Here is a 23,771-nt window from a genome sequence, read left to right as displayed (position 1 = left end):
ACACGATATAAATAGAGTTTAGTGTAATAGTTCAATCTAAATGAGCATTGTAGGTATGCTTTATTTGGATATAAACGAGTTTATTAAAGAAAGTAGTGCCCATATAGTATCACAGGACATGTTTATCCCAAGCACAGCTATAGACCAAAGAAATGGTGACGTTAAAAAACCGTTTTATTAAGGAATTAATCATCTCAGTATCTGACATGAGATTATTTTATTCCAAAATTTTAGTACTATAAATGGTACAAGTATTGTATGTATGTTGGTTGTAACTAATAGCTTGGAGCATGGTAAGAACCCCCTAGTCCAATCCCATTGTATAAAATAATCTCATATCAGCCATAAACCATACACGCTATGGCATTTGACACACACCATACAAATGCTCATAGATTTAGTTCCACCTGAAATGACAATTTTTTTTTCTCCCCTCCCCCATACCGGCCCGCCGCACCCCCGACGAAAACAAACGTACACATTTATCCATCGTGATTGCATGATGTATACATGTCGTTGTAAATGTGTATGCTTATTTGGATAACGAAATTGGTACCGATAGAGTCTAAAAAACAACAAAGGAAAGAGCCACGCAAGAGTATCCCAGGTGAGACTTCCAATGCTGTGACATGCTTATGACCTTGACTGATTTAGTCTCCTTACAGCACAGTTCAAATAATAAAATTATTTCTACATTACATACTTTTCTCACACTGCATTGATCAGTACTTGCATAGTAGCTAGTTCGCATGCTAATACAGTCTTGACAAGGCAAAGCCTTAACAATTTGTTAAACGTAATTATTTTTGTTATTGTTTGGTATCAAAATAATATTTTTTGTCTGTGCTGAACTGATCTATTTTTGATTGGCATTCTAACAAACACTACGCTTATTAAAATTCGATTCTGCTGTATAAAATAATTATTATATTGCACATTGGTAACGATTTTACTATGATATCGATATATACAAGGTGATTAAAAAATATACCAAACGGTAGCAATCTTGGTGTAAATACAGTAAAAAAAGTTTCACGACAATTAGGGGATGAAGAACCGGCATCAGGTAACAGCCACAACCACGCGAGGGTTGACGACAACCACGTGCCACCAGCTGACAAACCAGCACCCGAGAGCTCTCACAAGAAGGAGAAATCTGTACTGCAAGCTAAACTAACCAAGCTCGCTATCCAGGTATGGAAAGACTATATAGGAACTTAAAATTTTACACGAGTTAGGACTAAAAGAAATAATTAATGTGAAGAATACTTACTTCAACTAATGTGTCCAAATGTAGGATTAGAGTGAAAATTGAAAATCTGTTTTTTGGGAATCAATAATATTTATGGGACAAAAATATATATGTCTGTAATTTAAACAACTAAATATACTATTACCAGAAAAGTTAACGCAATATATAAAATTTTCAGATCGGTTACGCGGGTTCAACGATAGCTGTGCTAACAGTGATCATCCTAGTGATTCAGTTCTGTGTCCAAACGTTTGTGATAGAAGGCAGAGAGTGGAAGGCCACTTACATCAACAACCTGGTTAAGCATCTTATTATTGGTGTCACTGTACTCGTAGTTGCCGTGCCTGAAGGGTTGCCGTTGGCTGTCACTCTGTCGCTCGCTTATTCCGTTAAGGTACTAATTAGTCCCATATATCATTATTATTATATTTGATTTCAAATATTCATGGCCTATTTTTGATTTGGTCTGAATTTGAATAAATGGTACGTCCAATATTTTTTACAACAACATATAATTTTAGCGAAAAGTTCACCGAATAATAAAAACTAGCACAGGGTAATCTTTATTATGTACATCTTATAAAAATAAACGCCTGATGTAGGTTTAAACTTGCCTTGTTTCTTACTTATAATATATAACACCTTGTGATTTTTTTCTAGAAAATGATGAAAGACAACAACTTGGTTCGACACTTGGACGCCTGTGAGACGATGGGTAACGCCACTGCCATTTGTTCCGATAAGACTGGTACATTAACCACAAACCGTATGACAGTCGTACAATCGTATATATGTGAGAAGTTATGCAAGGTCACGCCGAATTATAGAGACATACCGCAAGACGTCGCCGAAACTATGATAGAGGGTATATCCGTTAATAGCGCTTTCACTTCTAGAGTTCTTGTAAGTATATGTACTTGTGAATCGGTATTTTCTTCTTTTCGTATTAAAATATTAACGTAAACTATATTTCAGCCATCCTTAGAGCCGGGCGGTCCGCCAACTCAAGTGGGCAATAAAACTGAATGCGCTTTATTGGGCTTCGTCGTAGGACTCGGCCAGAGCTACGAAACCGTCAGGGAGAGACATCCCGAAGAATCCTTTACCAGAGTATACACCTTCAATTCCGTTCGCAAAAGCATGTCCACTGTCATACCCTACAAGGGAGGTTACAGGTTGTACACCAAGGGTGCTTCGGAAATCGTCTTAAAGAAGTGAGTCATTAATATAGTCTATGCACAAAAGTGGTTCCAACCCTTGGGAACACCACCGAAACTTATATATAAATGTGTTCCTGTGTAAGTTGAACGTTGTTTTTAATACAAATATATTTTTTCACAGATGTTCATTCATCTATGGTCATGAAGGTAGACTTGAAAAGTTCACCCGCGATATGCAGGACCGTTTGGTGAGACAGGTCATTGAACCCATGGCGTGCGACGGTCTAAGGACAATCTCCGTCGCATACAGAGACTTTGTTCCGGGGAAAGCTGATATTAACCAGGTAGGAACTAGGATTTTCCATGTACTAACCTTATAGATGGTACTTCCAAATATAAGGTCGGATAGAGAATGTTGAATTCTTCAACTCGAGTCCGGTGCTATAGCTAAATTGTCAAAAACACTTAAACGATATACTCCGGATACTTTAGGTTCGAGTCCTGTTTGCATTAAACAATTTTCCTGTTATATTTTCTATTTGAAATTTAATACAGGTATGAACTAACAAGTATAAGTTCCCCTTTAGTTGAAACATTGCTCTTAATAAATAGCAAAGACATATTTACTTCGATTGGATTATTTTCAAAGAAAAAAAGTGTATGAGTATTTAATAACTTGTCAAAAAAAAAATACAATTCATATGGACGAAACGATTACTATAAATATATAGTCCAAGAGCTATATATTACTGTATTATATTTTAAGGTGCACATAGACCAAGAGCCTAATTGGGACGATGAAGATAATATCGTTAACAACTTGACCTGTCTTTGTGTCGTCGGTATTGAAGACCCTGTGAGACCTGAGGTGAGAATTAATTGCTCTATTTACAACCTATAACAAAATTTAAAATGAACGTTGACTTTTTTTTAGTTGTGTTACAGAAATCAAGTTAAAAAAAATATTACTTTTTTGGAGTTGTATTTGCTCGTTGAAATCAGCTTAATATTATATATATATATATAATATTGTTATGTTGATCTTAAGGTACCCGAGGCTATCAAGAAGTGTCAGAAGGCTGGTATCACTGTAAGAATGGTGACTGGTGATAATGTCAACACTGCTAGGTCTATAGCCATTAAGTGTGGAATATTGAAGCCCACTGACGATTTCCTCATACTTGAGGGCAAGGAGTTCAACAGGCGGATCAGGGATGCCAATGGAGAGGTTGGTATTGTTTATTAAGAAGTAATATTAACCTTAAATAAAGTATTTTTAATTTTTCAGAGATTTTTGAAATATATAGGCTTAAAAAAAATCGTGGAATTGTCTCTGGAATTCTTTTTGGTGTTTTATTTTTAAGACCAAATATTGTTAGCAAACTATGTGCTCAAAGATACTGAAGTATCTGTCGTATGAATTTAATTAATTGTTGGTTGTCATATAAAATAATGAGAAAGTGATATAATATTATACACGTAAAACTATTTTTATTTACTATATAAAAAAAAACACATCGCTTCAATTGTATGACGTATTCCGACCAAAATAATCACTGTATAGATAATGAATGAAACTTTCAGGTCCAACAACACTTAGTGGACAAAGTATGGCCGAAGCTTCGCGTTTTGGCTCGGTCGTCCCCAACCGACAAATACACACTGGTTAAAGGAATGATAGAGTCTAAGGCTTTCGACACACGGGAGGTGGTGGCCGTCACCGGGGACGGTACCAATGACGGACCGGCTCTGAAGAAGGCTGATGTTGGTTTTGCCATGGTGAGGATAGTTGGATTCAGTTTATATGAGTTATTCAGATAATCATCACTGTTATTATTTCACTTGTCTATTATTCCTCTTTATCTCTATCTCTCTCTTTTTCTCTCTATCTTTTGTTTTTTTTCCCGTTTAATAATTAGATGCCCAAAAAAAAGATATGAAATTAGTTTTTTTTTTAATATTTCATTAATTCATCATTTGGATATCTTCAAATTGTCTTACTATAGTCATACTGAGTCCCATAGCAGGGAACCTGTAAAAGTTTTACCCGCCATCCTTGTTCACAACGACGGTGGGTGCTTCACATACATTGTAATCCCCAGGGTATCGCTGGGACGGATGTAGCCAAAGAGGCGTCCGACATCATCCTGACAGACGACAACTTCTCGTCTATAGTGAAGGCCGTGATGTGGGGGCGTAACGTTTACGATTCCATCGCCAAATTCTTGCAATTCCAATTGACTGTTAACGTTGTTGCCGTTATTGTTGCGTTCATAGGAGCCTGCGCTATTCAGGACAGTCCTCTTAAGGTGATGTATTGTATTAAAAAATATATATTAAATAGTTGATTTTTTTGCTGCTAGACTCATATTGTATGTTTAACTCAAATGTTGGTACAATATTTATATAATAATAGGTGAATATAACCAAATAAACTAATAACGCTATGTCCCTATTCACACAATACCCTACTGGGTAGGTACTCCTACCCAGGCTAGGCTATTTCAATTCAATAATAGTGGATAACTTAACAGTTACACAAGATTTTCTTTGGCAGAAGAAAGTAAAGTCAAATTAGCTAATTAAACCTAACTTTCGTCTCATTTTACTCTATGTTAACACTAATAGAATAATATTGTATCAGGCTGTCCAAATGTTATGGGTGAATCTGATCATGGACACGTTAGCGTCTCTCGCCCTGGCCACGGAACTGCCGACCCCTGACCTGCTACAGCGGAAGCCGTACGGAAGAACCAAACCCCTCATCAGCCGCACCATGATGAAGAACATCCTCGGACAGGCTGTGTATCAGCTCTTCATTATATTCACACTACTATTCGTGGGTGAGTTGGTAGCTGAAATACACGGCATTGTTCGTGTAATACATGTGAAACGTCTAATAACCTAGAATTAGGTATAAATACAATCAAATATTATCAACTTTTAAATTATTCTAATATCAATTATTCCATCCAAAACTGATTTATAGTGTTTCAACAAAATCATACAAATGTTATCCACGCATACCAGAACAAAATTCATATCGGTGTTATATCAAAAATAATGATAGAAAAAAATGTTAAGTGCATATAATATACTTAGTGTCACTAGATACTTCCGTCTAAACTAATAATTCCGTCTCTGTAAGGCGATCGGCTTCTCAACATCCCGTCTGGTCGCGGTCAGCAGCTGGGCGCCGAACCCTCGGCTCACTTCACGATAATCTTCAACACTTTCGTCATGATGACTCTCTTTAACGAGATCAACGCCCGCAAGATACACGGACAACGCAACGTATTCCAAGGACTGTTCACCAATCCCATCTTCTACTCCATATGGATAGGAACCGCGCTATCCCAAGTCAGTATAACCAAAATCATAGCACAAGCAATAACCGCTAAATATGATTGAAAATTTATTCCTGATTGAGTCAGAATTTGACAATTTTATGTCATATTATTTTAAAGGAGAAGTATAATCTAGAGGCACTAAGCCCACAGAAAATAGATAGATAGATTGGCATAGATGATTTTATCTAGATATTATATGTGGTGATTAATAATGATTCTAATAAAACTATAATTTGTACAAATGTAACGCGACACTCGCGAGGCAGCAGGGTGGGATCTCGCTCGTGACAATGAATTTTTCATTTTATACTCATTTAATTTGTATTTTAGATATAAAGTGAAATTCCCTTTTTAATGTGATATATCTTCACCCAGGTTGTCATCATCCAATTCGGCGGCATGGCATTCAGTACAGCAGGTCTCACGATAGACCAGTGGTTGTGGTGTCTGTTCTTCGGGGCTGGTACCCTAGTGTGGGCACAACTCGTAACCACCATACCTACCAGGAAGATACCCAAGAAACTATCGTAAGTAACACATAATATATATTTTCGATAACAATCACTTAATAGGGCCATCGAATAATTTTAATTATTATTATTTTTGTATTATGTAATTATAATCTGAATAATACTAACAATGCGAAGGTGCCATTGCTTCAAACTCAATTTTTCCCATCAAACCGTTCCCAATTCAAGACCAAGTTCCTATGCAATTACCGTCTCGAACAGTAAAATGAGAGGAACTAAGTAAGTAGCGAACGTTATTTGTTAACTTTAGGAAGATTTCACCAATGACAGATAAGTCCCAAAGAAAATTTCTGACTTAAAGCCCCTTTAAGCCTATTGAAATATACTTTTGATATGATATGATGCCCATGTCTATGTGGCAGTTGACCAAAAAAGGATAGGGAAACGGTGAAAATGCCCCCTTAGATAATGTATCTATCAGTAATACATACATAATGCTATTTTATAAAAAAAATCTCGTCGCCCCATATAGTAATATATAGTTATACCACTTTTGTCCTTATCCTTAACGGAAAACTCAAAAATCCCATTTCGGATAGAACAGTTCGTTTGCCGTTTCGTTTACACTTTATTTTCTGGATAGAATGAGTGAGTAAGTATCACATGTTCGTTCGTTCTTTCCCAGCTGGGGCCGCGGACAACCGGATGCGGAAACGCTGCCCACAGGTCCCGACTACGATTCCGACCTCGATAAGAAGCCTCGCGCCGGCCAGATACTGTGGATAAGGGGTCTCACGCGCCTGCAGACGCAGGTATGTACGGGGCTGGCTTACAGGGGCTTGACCGGTCTCACGGACCGACGACAGCGCGGTCTCATAGACCGGGCTCCGTGTGGTCCAACAGACCGGGCTACATGTGGTCTCAAAGACCGGGTTACATGTGGTTTACGTTGTCGAAATTGGGCTTGATTATATGTTTGGAATTACCGTGATTTTTAAGGGTCATATAAATTTAAAAAAGACAATTTTGCTGATATTTTTAATAATGCTACTGGCCATCATTTGACAGTTGATATTTCTTGTGTTCTCTAAAGATTTTATATATCATTGGAATTAATTTTTCAATTAATGTACCAAGTAATGGCCACGAATTGTCACAGATACCATCATGAGAAGTGAGTATATCATGATGGACTCTAAGACAACTGCATAGAGTTCACTTTAATACCGTGATCTCTATACAGTATTATATTAATATACATATAATAGGATTGGAAGATTGTTCGTGTTTATATGAGAGAGGGATAAGTTTTAGGTTACAGAAATACAGTACCAACAGGTCAACAAGCGGATACCTTGGGCATCCAACGCTAAGTCGATATTGTCCATTATAATTTTTTACTATTTTTGCATATAAAACCACCATTACCAATACTATGCATTCATATAGTTATCGTGAGAGGTTTTTCATAACACATCGGAACTACGGACCACTCACAGTTCGTCTGTTAAATAATTTACACAAATTAATGCGATTTATAATTCAGACTTGAGATGTTATTTCATATATAGTATGTTTATTTATTTGTTTTATTATTGTTTTATTATTTTTTTATTTGTAATAGTTTTCCGTTCAAATCTTGTTTTATTTCTCCTATACTTCTGTTCTGATTCGATAGTTATTTTTCCGAACCTACACAGAGAAACACTTTACAGATGTAATGAGTAGACGCTATTTTATTTGGCCCATAACGTAGTGAGATATTGTCCGTTTGCTAATTTTGTTTTTCGTTCACATATATAATTAGTTTATCAATCGGTCAGAAAGAAATTGGCAACCGAGCAATACTGATTAGTATTTTTTTTTAATCTTTTCTAAAACTTAATTCACTTGGTTTCATGACATCCTTCTATCTGGTCTAACTTCAGCTTTGCCCTCTTGACTTCTTCCAAGGATGTCGTAATACCGAGGATAGATACATCGTTATAACGGCCATGCATGCAACCGATATACAGTCTGACGCTTCCCAACTATTTATTACCCTAATTACCCCCCATCCCCCCACCATGGCATGCATATGTAGACTGTGACGTACTTATCCCTCATATACGAATTCTCAAACAGTTACTATGACTATCCCGATCACTACATAAATACAGTCAATGACTTTGTAACATCTATTTTTTCTCTATCTTTTTTTGTTAGTCATACTGACTGTTTGATTTTCTGTTATCTATTTTTTATTTTCTTTTTATTTTGATATAATATGATTTGTCTGTTTTATTTATTGGTATTACGTTACAAATAGTGTTTTTTTTTTTCTGTTGCTTGTGGAACGCCAACCCGTTACATCCTCGCTACTGATCCAAGCAACCCAGCTGTTATGAACGTCGTTTTCGTAAACGGCGTACTAACCTACGTTACCGATATCAGCAGTAACATTATATTATTTTTAATGTATTATTTTTGTACCGGATTGTGTTCAGTTACTGCTATAGACTACTGAGTGTGGAGTGGAATTTTCTTGAGATATTTATTTTTACGAGCATGACGTGATTGCTCTACTAACATGACAATCGGAACCCGTCTATCCTTTGCCGTTGTAATGTCAATGTTTTTGTGTTTTGTTTTGTTTTTTTTTTTTGTTGTTTTTTTTTGTGTTTTTTTTCTGGTTTTTGTTCTGTTTGTGAATGTTGTTGGCGTTGGGGTGTAAGCGTCACACTGGGCGGCGGATGTGTAGTGAATGCTTGCCGTTGGATTGCCTTCATTGTGATTATTTTTGCGTATTTTGTTAGGCTTCTTGTAGTGTCCTTATATTATATATCTCCGTGTACAGAACGAGTTGTGGCTGCTGTTTGGTAAGTAACATGTAGAAAATAACACGTTCCAGCGAACAAATGATATATACTAAAAAAAACAGTGAGTTGTGAAGCTTCCTAATACATGTTTCGGTATTAAAATTGTGTGCCAAAATACTTTATAAATATTATATTTTATTTCAAAAAGATTGGAATGTTTTGGTGATACACAATTATAAAATCGATGTTAGCTAAATAACGTAGGCAAGTAAATGTTCCTCCTTGGCTCCGGAATTGGATGTTAAAACTAAAATGGCATGCTAGACATTAAGTGTGTTAAAAATCCATACTAATCACGTACGAGATATAAATGCGAGCCACCACCATAGAGGGCGTATGGAATTTGGATTAGTTTAAAATAAACAAACATAAAAAAAAAAAACAAAGTAAAATGTACATGTGACGTTAAAATGAGATTACGGTGATTTGTTAGAACCCTTGTCCAAGCATTTTAGGTGTCTTCCCAGCGTTGTCTAGGCTTATGTGTAGATCAACTTCAGGGTAGTTGAGGCCTCGAATCGACTCCTTTAAATCTTCCAGTTCCTCATTATTGTGTTTTATTTGGTTTATGATTTTTTTTCCGTTTGATTTGGCACTTCAGATCTAAGGACACTGGCCCAGGCCGCATACATGCTCATGAAACACCAACACATTTCTATTCCTTTCTACGGCTACCAAATGGTTTTCTTTCGCGTGCATGTCTATATTTTTTTTTATTATTATTAAATGTTATCTGTGACACATTTTATCGCTCAATGCCCTGGCCTTTTAAATCCATGCGATACTTTTTATTTGAACTGTGAATATCCGGTTCTGAGTCTTCAATGTTCATCGTCAAACAACACTCGATTAAGTCCCATTACCTTTCATGTACAGACACCTATTATTTAAAATTTTACTCTATGTATACTATATCAAGGGTCGTTTTTCCGTGTTGGCCTGCTTGTAGCTACGACAGATATGGGGATATGTTTTGTAAAGGCAATTTTATCTGAAAACTTTGATCTGATCGTCCTGACGTCATTTTTTGATTAGTTTGCATTTTTTATATGTATAGTTTATGGAAATTTGCACTATTCTATTTTTGATTAGTTTTTGTCGAATTTAAGTAATATTATTTTGTAAGATCAGAAGCTTTTGAAATTTATTTTAGATGTTATTTAATGTTGTCATTGTAGATCATTTATCTATTCTGCACTTTAAAAATGACCTCTGTTTGTTAACAATTGACCTTGATTCTAAGTTGATTTGATGCATCCCTAAAACATTGTTAAATGTTTTTTCCACAACAAAACTACTTTTCTAACTTAATCTTCAGTTCATAATCTGTAATATATATAATTTACGAATTTAAATTCCATGACGTCGGACGAACAAGGTCAATGGCAAACGATGGAAATATCATTAGTGTAGACTATAGACAGTCCCATATCTGGGTGGAGCGGTTGTAAAGCTAGGGCTGCGTGGCAAATAGGACGGTGTCGAATGGGGCGAGCCGCGCGTCGTAGAGAGATGTTGTTGGCAGCCCCGGCCGGTGCTGGAGACGGAGGTGTAGTGGCGGCCGCGGCGGCTGACGGCGCGCTGCGTGCGACGGACGCTCACGGTACACTCCCCCTAGCCCTAGCCCTAGCGCCTAGCGCCTAGCGACTAGCGACTAGCGACTAGCTCTCCCACACGGCACGTGAGCGACGAGTCGTCCGTCACTAGCACTCTGCTTTTCATTGTCTACGTCTTATTTTACTGGTTTCATCACTTTTTTTTGGTATATAATCGGCAGTCCAAACAGTTCCAGCCATACATTGTCTAACTGGAGTGTCAGTGCTGGCGACTCATCGTGATCAATCCAATAGTTCTGTTTGTCTGTTTTCATCTCCCACGTCTTTGGCTGTAGATGTCGTCCCTCATCTGGCACTATCGCCCGCCACCCTGTCACTCGCTGTCGACACTTCGATCCTCCGAGCACTCCCTGTCGACCCCTCCTCGCTTATTTTTAAATCTCATTTAGAGTTCTTCCCATCATCGAGGCCCACCCGGATCTCCCAGCGTTCGCTATCACTTAGTACATTTTGTTTTAGCTGTGTGCATGGCCACCAGGCACCGGTGATCCGCCCGTACTCCGCGGCTCACATACACTAGAGCGGTCGCGCACTCCGTCCGACGGTCCGTACAGAGTCAATCCACACCACACTCGTAGGTCGTATCGGTGGCTCGGTCTGTAGGCGAGGGTGTAGGGGGTAGCGGGCGTCACGGGTTGTGTTGCTTGCAGCTGCGCGTGGTGCGCGCGTTCAAGTCGACGCTGGAAGACTTGGAGGAACGTCTATCGGCTCACTCGGCAGCCGGCCTCCGCTCCCGGCTGCGAGCCCCCCTCCAGGACATCGCGTACATCGACGACGACGCCGCGCCGGCGCCACGCACCGAGACCACCATATTCTAACGCACACCCACACCGACGAACGAACACACCACTCCCCTTACGCTTTTGTTTGTTTTGCGACGCGCCCGTACTTAACGTTACAACGTCGCCCGAAGCCTCCGTCGCGGCCTCGCGTAACATATAGCATGCGTGCTCCGAACGCATCCTTCATAGCGGCTAAGGTTTTATTAAGTGTTAAAATGTTTTATTAGATCTAGGTAGTCGATAGCAATAAAACTATATATAGATAGGCCCGACGTTAGGCTCCTAGACCGATTTGTGCCTGTTACCGCGCCAGAGCGCATCTCTACGATTTCGATTGAATTTGGAAACCTGTTGAATTTCTTAATGTTAAAGTTGCAATAGTTCGGCGTATGTTGTAGTATGTAATGATATCGTTATTTGAACCGGGGTCCGTGTCGACTCTCGATCGGCTCTCCAGCACTGCAACCCGACCTACCAACGTACGATATGTAAATAGGTTTGTAATTTTTCGAACGTATTTGTATGTATATCGTTGCAGTGATATTTTGTATAGCTGTTGTGAAACATTTGAGATATCTCCTTGAATATTGTAATTTAAATCTATAACTCTTTTAAATATTTTATCTTCGTAACTTTATATAATTCTCAGTAGCTTTCTGTGTGTAGGATGTACGATGTGCCGGTGTACTTTGATGTTTTGTTTCATAGTAAATTTTGGGACCACTTTTACCCCGTTTCTGCCTAAAACTGGGATACAATTAGATCTACAATTATTATATAGATACGTTATTTTATCCAGATTTTACTTATAGAATGGACACTATTATCTGAATAGTTCTATTATTAAGGTATATTCCTACCTGAAGTTTGTTATGAATGAGACACATCGTCTAGCATATCGTCTAGCGGACGATATAAAGACTATACTACATCTATAGGACGTATTATAATGCTAATGTTACGGAAATTATTTACATTCAATAAATTTTCAAGCAAATTCCATAGTATTTTCATTGATAGTGTTTGTATGGTGGGGGCTTTAGAAAGATCGCTCTATTTCAGATGTTAACGGTAAGTTTAGGTCTGAGTCGAGTCGAGCGACTGCCCAGCTGATAACTGAAAGTAGGTGAAGTCAGTTGTACTTAGTGGCATGTTGCACGTTGGCCCACGTTGTCCCAATACGGTACACGCTTAACGTACGTTATAAAACACAATCGCTCTAGGCTAACAGACCGACACCTCTGGTGTAACGCTAGCCGCCATTTTGTGACTTGCACGTCTTCAAAATGGCCGCCGTTTTAGATTGTAAGTACAGTATCTATCGAAGTTTTTTTTTGTTTTTATTCTGGTACAAATGTTGTTGTTTAATTATTTTTTTCTTTGATTTGTAACTCTTGATTAATTTCGCTTCGCATTTAAAGTGTGATCATGCTTATATTACAGCATTTCGCATGTATACAGATGTGAGTATGCACAAGTTGTCTTTTTTTTTTTGTTAATGAAATTAGACGTTTGGTAGCGTAACTTATAAAATTATTCGCTTTGTTTAAGTCATACACATATTATAAGGAGTCTCTTAACACTTTATACGCATAGAACGGCAGTGTTCAATATATTTACTAAAACTACGATATACTACCAAACTTCTAATATTAGTTTTGTAAGCTGATATAATAAAAAAAAAATATGAAAAAAAAATAATAATATTATAATATCTCCACTGTTACACCAAAACTAGAAATAAGTGTACGGAAATTAAAAAAAAAAACAAACTCTAAATAATTTTCGAAGCCCCGTAGTATATATTTTTTATTTTCTTTTGTTTTATTAATGTCGACTCGGTTGTGTAAGTACTTATTGAACAATGATTTCTTTATATTTGAGTTACATATATACCCATTGTTAAACCACTTACATACTTAACCGGCATACAAACGACCATTAATTATTAAAGTATAATATTAATAAAAGTATTTATTCCAATATATTGATATTTCATTTTACTTTACCTGATAGGTAATGTTCGTTCGTCGTGGCTCACATACCGGATCTTATGAGTAGTTGTAGACACGTTATATTTTAATTATTTTTTTTCTTTACAAATAATATATATATATATATTTTGTTTCCATTGCTAGTGGATGCCCTCGACTTCCCCCGCCCTGAGCTAGTGAATGCCCCTATCCTAGTTAATAGGCACCTAATTAGTAACGAAACTGCTATCATAAATTTTTTTCTTTTCATTTAGTCTTTTTTTCTAAAGCTATTAAATCTCACTTGGTAGTTATGGAATTCTAAAACCAAATACGATACAGTCAGATGCTCTTACCATTGGTTTTGGAATGCCGCGTACGTTATTGGCTATCGAGCAGTTTGGTTACACGCGGTATCTTACACCGCGTATATTGTTTTGCAGCAAAAAGCGGACATATTGGCCGGCCGCAGGATATTTGTCAATAATTATTTGGCGGAACACAGGAGGATCAGCGTACAGTCCGGAGGTGGCTCCTTGCCCGCCCTCAGCCCTGTTTCCCATCAGAGCGATGAATAATACCGAATAAATGAATAAATATTGATAAGCCGTGGTTAATGCTAGCTTTCAGCGTTGACTGACGAATCAGTCAACGGGTCAAGCATAAACGATCATCTCAGTAACATTCAATCGTATCTGTAAATGTAGCATTAAGTAATGAATTGTCTACTAAATAGTTTAAGAAATGAGAATTGCGAAATATTAATAGAGATTAAATTATGGTGCACCATATTGAATATTTAAGTTATATTATTATTATAATATATACATATATATATTACTTATAGCTGACATTGGAAGTGAAACGCGACACGTTTATTTTTTTACGTGAATAGATTTAAAAAAAAAAAAGAGTAATTTCAATTTTTTCTGTAAATAATCATGGAACTTCTCTCCTTTAAAATCATATACATGGACGTTGTGTGTTCTGATGTTGAATTTTATAACGAGATCATTATAATAAAATGTGGCCTAGACTCCTGCTAACAAGTGCTTATAATAATATTGATATTTAAATTTGCTTTTTGTCATAGTAGATATTGGTAACTGTTCTGCCTTGGCTGTTGTGTCATATTTTGTGATGGTTTTGTTTTTTCTATAGATTTTAGATGAATGTTGACTACTGACTTGATGAAGATATTTTATATCAATAGTAAATGCATGCCATAGATATAGAAATATATTTTAAGATTCTTACATCATTTTTTTATAGTATAGCAACACTGTCAACACTACACCAGCCTTACTCTCTGATCTTCCATTTTTTTTCTTTTTTCCAACTACCCTCCTCAAGCAAATTTAAATATCACCTTAGAGTAAACTTTTTAGATACAAAAATATATCTATGTTAAGTTATGATAGCGTTTATGTGTAATATTTTGAAATTCATTAAATGCACTATTGTAGTAGAATTCGCCCGCTAATAATATAAGATTAATTATATGAAATATATGACGTGATTCTAATAGGTGTGTATTGGTGTTCACCAAGTTATGAAAGTTAAACTTTTAACGAAATGATTTCTAATATTACGCTTATAGTCACGCCGATAGTATAAACATATTGAAGCATGATTTTCTGCTACACAGCCAATGAATTGGTATAAATTGGTATTCTCTTAAATAGTTGTTTCTAATGCTTCTTGTCACTATTAAATCTTAGTAATAAAGTATCTATACTCCAAAGTAACTTTCATTTCACCCCGTGCCTCGTTCGGAGCTGAATTTATAAGGTAAATGGCCACCGGAAGTGTTTTTGTCATTAATGTGGCCAACATATTGGATGTTGGCGTCCTTACGTTGGCCGGAATGTTTGTAGTACTATGTTAGAAGCTTAGCTTATAACGTGTTTAGTATTACACCTAGCATGTCTTAGACTATTGTTGGTGAAACATTATTGTCTAATAAAATTTCACCTATACAACACTTAGTGTATGATAGTTAGTGTGTTAGAGAATAGGCTCGCTTAATAGTTGTAAAACACACCAGTAGACAGAATAATCCGGGTGAAAAATATCGATGTGAATGTTCAACAATATGTTTTTGCAATCACCGTTTTATTATAGCGCTTATGTATATTAGTTGTAGTATGAAATGTTCTACGATTTATTATCTGGTATGTGAGCGACTTCGTCAACAATATGTGTGCTTCTAGATAATACCGCATGAAGAGATACAATGTTACACACACGACTGTGTGATCACACACACACACGCACAGACAGTGTAAACTCAATGTAAGCTTCAACGCATTTACAAGGACAACAGCTACTGTATTTCAGATCGATGTCAAATTGTTATTATTTCAATTATTTTGTTTTAATTTTTTTATTTTATTTTGATATTGTATCGGAGCCCTGGATGGAAAATGTGTAAATAGTTTGTAAGTGCACAAACCATGAATGTGCTTCTTAAGGTTTATAGGAGACCCTGCGTTAATTTCTTCTCCTATTCTATTTATTATTTATCTTTTTCCGATAAAACGCTTCGCGAAGCACCGCTTCCGATAGTCCCCGAAAACCTGTTTCAATTTCAACTCACTGCTTTTCTATCGGACGCTAACTCTGAAATTTATATTCTATTATAACTATTTTTTTTATACTAGTACATATTATTTTTGCAATTTTTTTTTGTATTATTTTTCCTTTCCACGATGTGTATATTTTTGTTTTTATTCCGAAGTAGCGTCCGATCGTGGGCGTCGTACGAGCGCGGTCGGATCGCCTCCCTTATAGCGATCTATACCTCATGCTCTCGTTTTAATTTTCTTTTCCATGAATCCCCATTGCACACGGAAGGTCATAGGTGGCGAGTTACAAGAGCGCTTGATTCCTGTGCCCTACAGCAAGACTTCTACCGATCAAGCTGTAAGATTTCATAAGAAGCCTGCTCTTTCACTGACGATCTAATTCTTTTTTTTGTTTTGTTTCCGTTTTTATTTTATTCCTCTGTTTATTTTTTATTTTACTGTACTCAACTTACATATCAGCTGCTATATTCTGTTCCGTCCACGCTGACCTTTTAACTTCTGTTATTGTTTATTTAATATTTGAACTTAATCGGTCAGTTTTTCGCTTGCATGTCTCATCACAGCATGAATTCCTCTGCATGTATCACTATTTAATTAACAATCAAATTCACGTTACAATATAATGATGGGATTTATAATACTCTGGTATAATTTATAGGTTGAATTTACAGGTATATTTATAAATATTTTTATTTAATCATAGATTATTTTTATTACTTTGTCCTAAAATGCTAAATCACTCAAGTATTAAATAAAAACATAAAGCTTTATTACTATTAGAGAATTTAATGGCACCTGAATTAATATGTCACTAATCTAGCACTAATAAATAAATAATAAACTTAGACTTTTCACACTAACTTGTCCTTACACATGGCTTCAAAGCGTGAATATCATCCACATTATCATTTAGCTATAAATAGTATATGTTATTTTTCTTGGTTGCCCCATACATTGCACAATATATCCTAAATGACGCTCCATAGAAAACTAATCAACAGGGAAACAACATGGAAGCTTTTAAACGGATACCATCTCATAAATAAGGCTTTTAGATTGATAATTAGGCTGTGCTTATGGAATCGCGAAGCGTATAGGTCAGCTTGCTTCGGGAACGAAGTTACGCAATCAATGTTGCTTCATAAACGTAGCGTTCTAGAGCTTCGTGCGGCTCACATAGGGGTCAGACAAATACAGTCACAGCATAAATGCATGGGTCTTCAATACGTCACTAATAATGTAATACAAATGTTCGTCTGTGTTCAGAGGAGGGAGTAGATATCACTGCATGGCATTCGACTTCGGACCGGCTCGACGACTTCAATGAGTTGGGATCAAACGGGATCATACTTCAACAGCCAATCCCATTGATCCCTTCTCCAGAGCGGATTATCTGTGACTGGAATTTTTGAATTTGCTTCACGCCTCTTTTTATGGCTCGGTGTGCTTCTATTTGTTTATTCCGAAAAATGTATATTTTTCTTTTTTTTTGTTATTACAGTATCGCCTTTAGATTGTGATTTGCTGTATTAATTCTATTGATAAATCAATGGTATTCTCACTGTCATCTAAAGGCGATGCTATAAAGTTTTTGATAAACGTCTCGCTCTGGCTCACATTTCACTTTGAGATACGTTCCGACTTCTTATACCTATTTGTATTTTATTTGTAAATTAATTCAATCCCCTGGAACATATCTGGTTGCGTGCGATAAATGTACACATATCCTTTACGCAGCACACTATTGGCACACCAATATATTTACAAGCTACAAATTCAACTCCCCCGTGTGTCTGCAACGTGTTTTCGCTATAATTTCTTTTAAAGGTGATTGGTTAAATATTGAATATAAACATATCATGTTTATATTCAAATTTAATACTTGAAAGAAATTTAACAAACGAATCAATCACCTGTAATAGACGAAGTGGTGTTACTGCTAGATGCTTTACAAATGTAAATGTGGCTCATTAAATGGTAATAATGGAGACAGGCGTATAGCAGTAACGCTGGTGTGAGCCAGAGCGGAAGTCCAATAACATAATGATGAGAGATGCGAATAACTGTGGTGGGAACGCAGATCCGTGTGGTGAACGCGTTCCGGCAGGGGTTGGACTCGCGCGGCTCGCTTGCTGACGCAGCACTAGCGGAAGCGCTCCGCAAGCAGACAGCGCTGGCGAAGCGATTCTCACACTCGTCCAGCGTAGAGTATGACGCGCCGCACTCCCTGGCGCCACACGACCTGGACGTGGAGCGCCTCTCCAGCCACAGCCACACGGAAACCGCCGTCTAACACCCCCCACCCCCGGACACCCCGCCCGCGCCGACCGACGCCGCCATCGCTCCCTTGTAATAACGATCGTGTATAGAATGATATTTTTTAAAACGATTGTCAGGTATTCTTTTTGACGCCGGTGTGCGAGCATAAGTTATTGTTAACTAGTGTGTTTAATTATTCGATTGTTTTGAAAATATTTTATTATTATACGCGCCGCGTTGCGACGCGCGCGTCTGTTGAACAAATATAAAAAAAAAATATTGTCTAATTATTAATTTTAGATTTAAGCGCGAGGACGAGCGAATGGGCGTGTGTTTTTTGAAAAATAAAATGAAAAAAAAAATTCGCGTAGCATCGTGTCATCTATTACACGGAATGAATTGTTTTGTATTGCTTTTGTCAAAGACATGTTGTGGTGCGGCCGGGGAGGGGGCGGCCGGCGCGTCGCCTCGATTCATCCTTTTGTATAAAGTTATTTCATTAGTAGCGCAGTATCATCGTTTGTACGTAACGCCGAGTGATATTAGAAGCGCGCGCCACCCCGCCTCCCCCACCCCGCCCAACCCGCGCCTTGTATACTTAACTAAATTATTGAAGTATTAGTTAAGGTGTTTGTTATAAATTTCAATAACTATTTTTTTTTTGTTTTTACGACCTTTTCCTCTATATCTAAGTATATATTTAAGTCATATTTCGTACGTAGACGCATCAACAGTACAGTTTCTATACAAGAACCGTTCTCCGTATTCTTGTGTAAAAACCTACGTAGTCCACTTAACCATCTTCAAAATGTTTAAATAGAAATAAACATTAAATTGTATAGCTGATGGTATTTATTTGTAATGCTAGTCTCTTATGAAGCAAAATACTAATTATTCAATTATTATAATGTACTTATTGATTATTGATAAATACTTCAACTTTATTAAACAGAATATAGTATACATGTAACGAATTGATTTTGGAATTTTTTCTCTACGAGCAATAGCGTGACGCTCGTCCGGCCTTACCTCAAGTGCGGGGAGAAAGAGACGGAAGTCATTGGACCAATTTGACCTGATGAATTAGAAATTGACGTGCTACAGGACCGGGTGAGGATAATGACTTCAGACGCTACCGTTAGACGGATGTGACGTAAGATTTACGACGAAGAACGACAACTAACAGGAGATACATCGCACTTGAGGCTGGGTCAATACAGGCGTCGGCACAGACATAGGCGACTTAGAATCGCAGTGGCATTTTGAACTTATAAAGTAAGACATGTACTTAATGGACCTAGTGATGAGTTGAACAAGGTTTCGACAACACAAGCCGGATGCTCGCTGCCCACTTGTTTTAGGAATTAATGATTATGATCGAGCGATTTAGCGGATCGGCATGTTCAATTTTGTATAGGAAGTTTCATAGTAGCATTATTGAGAGTTGTTATGTTTTATTTTGTGAGGTTCGTAGCGTTTGGTTGCACGAGCGACGTTCCTCGACTAGTGTAGATCGCGCGGACGCGCTCGCCCACACTCGGCGAGCGGCTATCACTACTAAACTATTAAACAATCTTGTAAGTAATCGAGTATTAGCTTTGAATCAGTAAAGCCTTTTTAAAAAAAACTTAGTTAAAAAAAAAACTATTAAAATTTCACGGTTAAATAATATTAGTTATGTTTTCAGTGAATAGAAAGGTCATGGTTATAGTTTTGTGTATAATTATTGCTATATTTTCGTTACGTACCAGTTTCCCGATGAAAGACATAAATTAGGAGTCTACTGTGACGTAGGGGGTCCTCCCTCCTACCTAACAATCAATTGTTTTGACAGTCATTGTCTGCCACTAACCATTTTAGGTAATAAGTCCCATTGTTGTATTTTTCGTCTCACAATAAATGAAATCTATTTTATTGTTTTTAAACTGTCGTTTTATTTATTACCTTATTATGATATTTCCCAATTCTGCACCATAGACAGGGATATTTAAGACATATTAGATATCTAGATCTTGGATTTATTCACATTTAAATGTACCGCAAAGTTAGGCAAAAATCGAATTACCTTGAGAAAGACATTCCAGCAAAAATCGGTTAGACAAAAGAGTTAAACATGAAGCCAAATCGATCAAGAAGAGAATGAAATAATAACATAAATCAAATCGATAATATGTCGGAGCAAATACCTTTCATTTACGTAATTAATTATTATGGATGCAAGTGCAGACACAACAATGAGTGTTGGTTAGTATAAATAGAGGCGAGGGTACAGACAGAAACATTAATGAACAGTTCGGCTTCAGAGCCAAGCACTCCAGCGTCCACCCGGTGCACCGCCTCACGGAGCACATCACCAAGAGTATTATAAGCAGACGTCCCCATAAAACGGGTGCAATCTTCTTCGATGTGCCGAAAGCATTCGACAAAGTCTTGCACAACGGCTTGATTTACAAGCTGTTCAAACTAAAACTGCCACACAGGCTCGTTCACATCATTCGAGCCTACTTATCAAATCGCTCTTTCCGCTATCGAGTGGAGGGCACCCTCTCCTCCCCCCGCCCAATAAGAGCAGGAGTCCCTCAGGGCTCCATCTTCTCTCCAATTCATTACTCGTTATACACGAGCGACATCCCGGTTCCAAAAGGTCCAACACACCTTGTCCTCTTCGCGGATGACACCGCAGTTTATACCTCATCAAGGTCTCTAGACTATATCATCTCTCGACTCCAGAAAGCAGCCAAACCTTAGGGAAATGGTTTCGCCAATGGAAAATCGAGATTAATCCAGACAAAAGCACTGCAGATATTTTTACCAGAAGTAATCGAGTAGGCATCTCCTCCCGAAAAATTTACTTGTACGACAGCCCCATTCCTTGGCAAAAAAGAGCCAAATATCTAGGGGTCACTCTGGATAGATATTTCACTTTCAGACCCCACATTCAGATAGTTAGAAATAGGGCAGCCTACATCCTAGTTCGCCTATATCCCCTGATCTGCAGTAAAAGTTAACTGTCCCTTAGAAATAAGGTCACACTTTACAAGACCTGCAAACTTCCCGTCATGTCGTACGCGAGCGCGTGCTTCGCCCACGCCCGTCCCTCAGCCATCAACAAACTGAAAGTGCTGCAATATAGATTCATGCACACAGGCGCACCCTGGTACATCAGGAATTCCGACCTCCATAGGGAGCTCCGACTTCCTACGATAGCTGCACACTTCAAGACGATCTCAAAGAGATTTTCCGAGACCGCGACGGTTCACTAGTAGTCAAAGCGTCCCACTAGTAGTCAAAGCGTGTGACTACTCCCCGTCACCCAACTCCCCGTTAGGGAAGAGGCGTCCCAAAGACGTTCTCCTAGACCCTGACGACATGACAACAACAGACAATACAGACGGCCGCCCACCCCTCCCGGTGACGCTGTAAAAGCCAATAGGGCTAACAGCTACAGTCAATTCGAAGCTACACAAGACAGAAACATTCCCGCCCGAGCCGTTGCACGAATCGGGCCGCTTTAAAATAAAAAAAATAATCAAACCGTCTACGAGGTTACTTCCAATAGCCTGAAAGCCTGACTCTTTTTAAAACAATGAAGTAATTCTAAATCCGACGTTTATAAAATACAAAAAAAAAAAGTCTATAAAAATGTACCGATTCCATCCCTACTTTAAACAGTTGCGCTATCCTTTTTCTCAACCATTCATTTGGTATAGCAAAACAGATTACAAAGAATAATAGTATCTTAACAAAACAGAAATCACCACACTATATGTATAGACTTAGATTACCCAGAGATGAATGTTGATGAGTATAACAGACATATAGTACATGAGGTACATATTAATAATCAAATTCGTATATTCGCATATTATTTTTTCTGCATCACAAAGATTATTTATTTATTTATTATTACAAAGGTATGTATTAAAAACGTTCCATTGGCTGACGGGTGACTATACAATGTAACCACTGGGAGTCTTGAGCCTGCAAGTCTAACACATTATCCACCAACGAACCTTCCCACAATCTAGTCACTGTTTTTTTACACCAAACATAAGATACCCAACAAATAAAAACCACAAAGCATCAACACCACAGAAACCGCACAATCAGTGAACAAAATACGATACATTTAAAGAGGTTTAATTTTTAAATTCATAGTAAAAGCAATACTTGAATATTAACTGACCTAACAATGTCCAATACAGATCTAGAAAATAAATACACTGAGAGTAATAATAAAATATAGAGACGTAGCTAATAACGGCTGTGTAAACTCTACTTACAGTTCTTTCTGCAACAAGGATTATCCAAAAAACTTATCTTCGCATATTCCAACAGATAGAGAGAAACCTGTTACTGCAAGCAACTATCCTTGATACTTGGATAGTGGCTTTGAATCCCTATATAATACAATAACAGACTTCTTGCTTGATCAAAAGCTACCCACAGAGACCGCGGGATACAAATTTGTAAATAACAATAAAAATAAGAGAGAATATTTACTAAGGAACTAAGGTATTATTTGCTAATGGTAGGAGTTTTTAGCTAGTTAGCATTCTTTCTTTTTTGTAAGCTACGTTATGATTAGGTATGATTCCACTTACCACCCAAGATATCATAGTTATAAACAAGGCACGCCGCCGAACGCTGTTATTCTGCTAATTCCGGTATGTTATTTAATAGGGAAGATGCGTCTGAAAAGTTGACTTTTGTTTTTGACCCAAGAACAATATTCTAATTATTATTATATCCAATTCTTGGTCATGAAGAGTAACGTGAATCCGAAAAAAATTGCTCCTTTGGCCTCAGTCAGTAGGGGCAAAAATAGTGGGTTAGCCAACCCCAGTCCACATCATCAGATGTCTATATAGTAACGCCCAATCATTACATTTTGGTGGAAGCGCAGACTGAATGTCTTACAGTCGTAAGGACCTTATGCACACAAATTACTCTCTTGAATATAACTTTCTTGAGGACGCCGGGTTATGTGTGTTTATGCTCAATGTTATCTGATATTGTTACGTCTGTGTCTTAAGACAGCAAATTTTCCACTCCCAGGAAGCTGCTGGCCACAGGTTGTTGGCAAAATAGTGCATGGCTGAGTGTAATACACACTGTATATTGATCACATAGTGATGATAACTGGTTTATTGTAACATCTCAATGAGGCTGTCTCAACTTAGCTTAGCTCACCTATGTGTCAACTTAGATTTTATTCAGCACAGCTAGTCTTTAGGGAGTTAATGCCCAATATAAAGACTGGCTGTTTCCATATAACCTGACCTACTGGGGGAGGACAAATGAGAGGAGTTTTTATTATTGCTAAGTCTTTCCCAATTGAAGAAACCACAAGGCCGTTCTATCGATGACAATACAACTAATTGCCTCGATCTTCGGCTGATAACAGATCCGATCAGATACAGCATCGAAGCCTCATCCCCATTTTGTACCCCTGATCTCTCG

At 37.6% G+C, this 23,771-nt stretch overlaps 1 protein-coding gene across 11 annotated transcripts in view; it reads left to right on the top strand.

Moving 5' to 3' along the window:
- Nucleotides 1–20,233, top strand: part of LOC116776005 (plasma membrane calcium-transporting ATPase 3) — a 97,789-nt gene extending 77,556 nt beyond the window's left edge. For 3 of the 11 annotated variants that reach the window (XM_061524239.1, XM_061524240.1, XM_032669082.2), the window contains 16 exons: nt 563–607; nt 1,046–1,194; nt 1,431–1,646; nt 1,913–2,155; nt 2,228–2,466; nt 2,594–2,756; nt 3,179–3,280; nt 3,461–3,640; nt 3,997–4,191; nt 4,515–4,721; nt 5,057–5,255; nt 5,561–5,772; nt 6,138–6,289; nt 6,918–7,044; nt 16,318–16,386; nt 18,130–20,233. In XM_061524239.1, the coding sequence (XP_061380223.1) occupies nt 563–607; nt 1,046–1,194; nt 1,431–1,646; nt 1,913–2,155; nt 2,228–2,466; nt 2,594–2,756; nt 3,179–3,280; nt 3,461–3,640; nt 3,997–4,191; nt 4,515–4,721; nt 5,057–5,255; nt 5,561–5,772; nt 6,138–6,289; nt 6,918–7,044; nt 16,318–16,386; nt 18,130–18,342 (2,711 nt within the window). In that variant the 3' untranslated portion in view covers nt 18,343–20,233. Of the gene's footprint in view, nt 1–562; nt 608–1,045; nt 1,195–1,430; nt 1,647–1,912; nt 2,156–2,227; nt 2,467–2,593; nt 2,757–3,178; nt 3,281–3,460; nt 3,641–3,996; nt 4,192–4,514; nt 4,722–5,056; nt 5,256–5,560; nt 5,773–6,137; nt 6,290–6,917; nt 7,045–10,564; nt 10,661–11,356; nt 13,474–13,904; nt 15,206–16,317; nt 16,387–18,129 lie in introns of those variants that run through there. The other 8 variants (XM_061524241.1, XM_061524243.1, XM_061524242.1 and 5 more) reach the window with 8 other exon arrangements.
- Nucleotides 20,234–23,771: the final 3,538 nt, after the last annotated feature.

This window comes from Danaus plexippus, chromosome 24 (assembly GCF_018135715.1).
Source record: "Danaus plexippus chromosome 24, MEX_DaPlex, whole genome shotgun sequence".
NCBI classification, from domain to species: domain Eukaryota; kingdom Metazoa; phylum Arthropoda; class Insecta; order Lepidoptera; family Nymphalidae; genus Danaus; species Danaus plexippus.
This window is presented reverse-complemented; position numbering and strand designations above follow the sequence as displayed.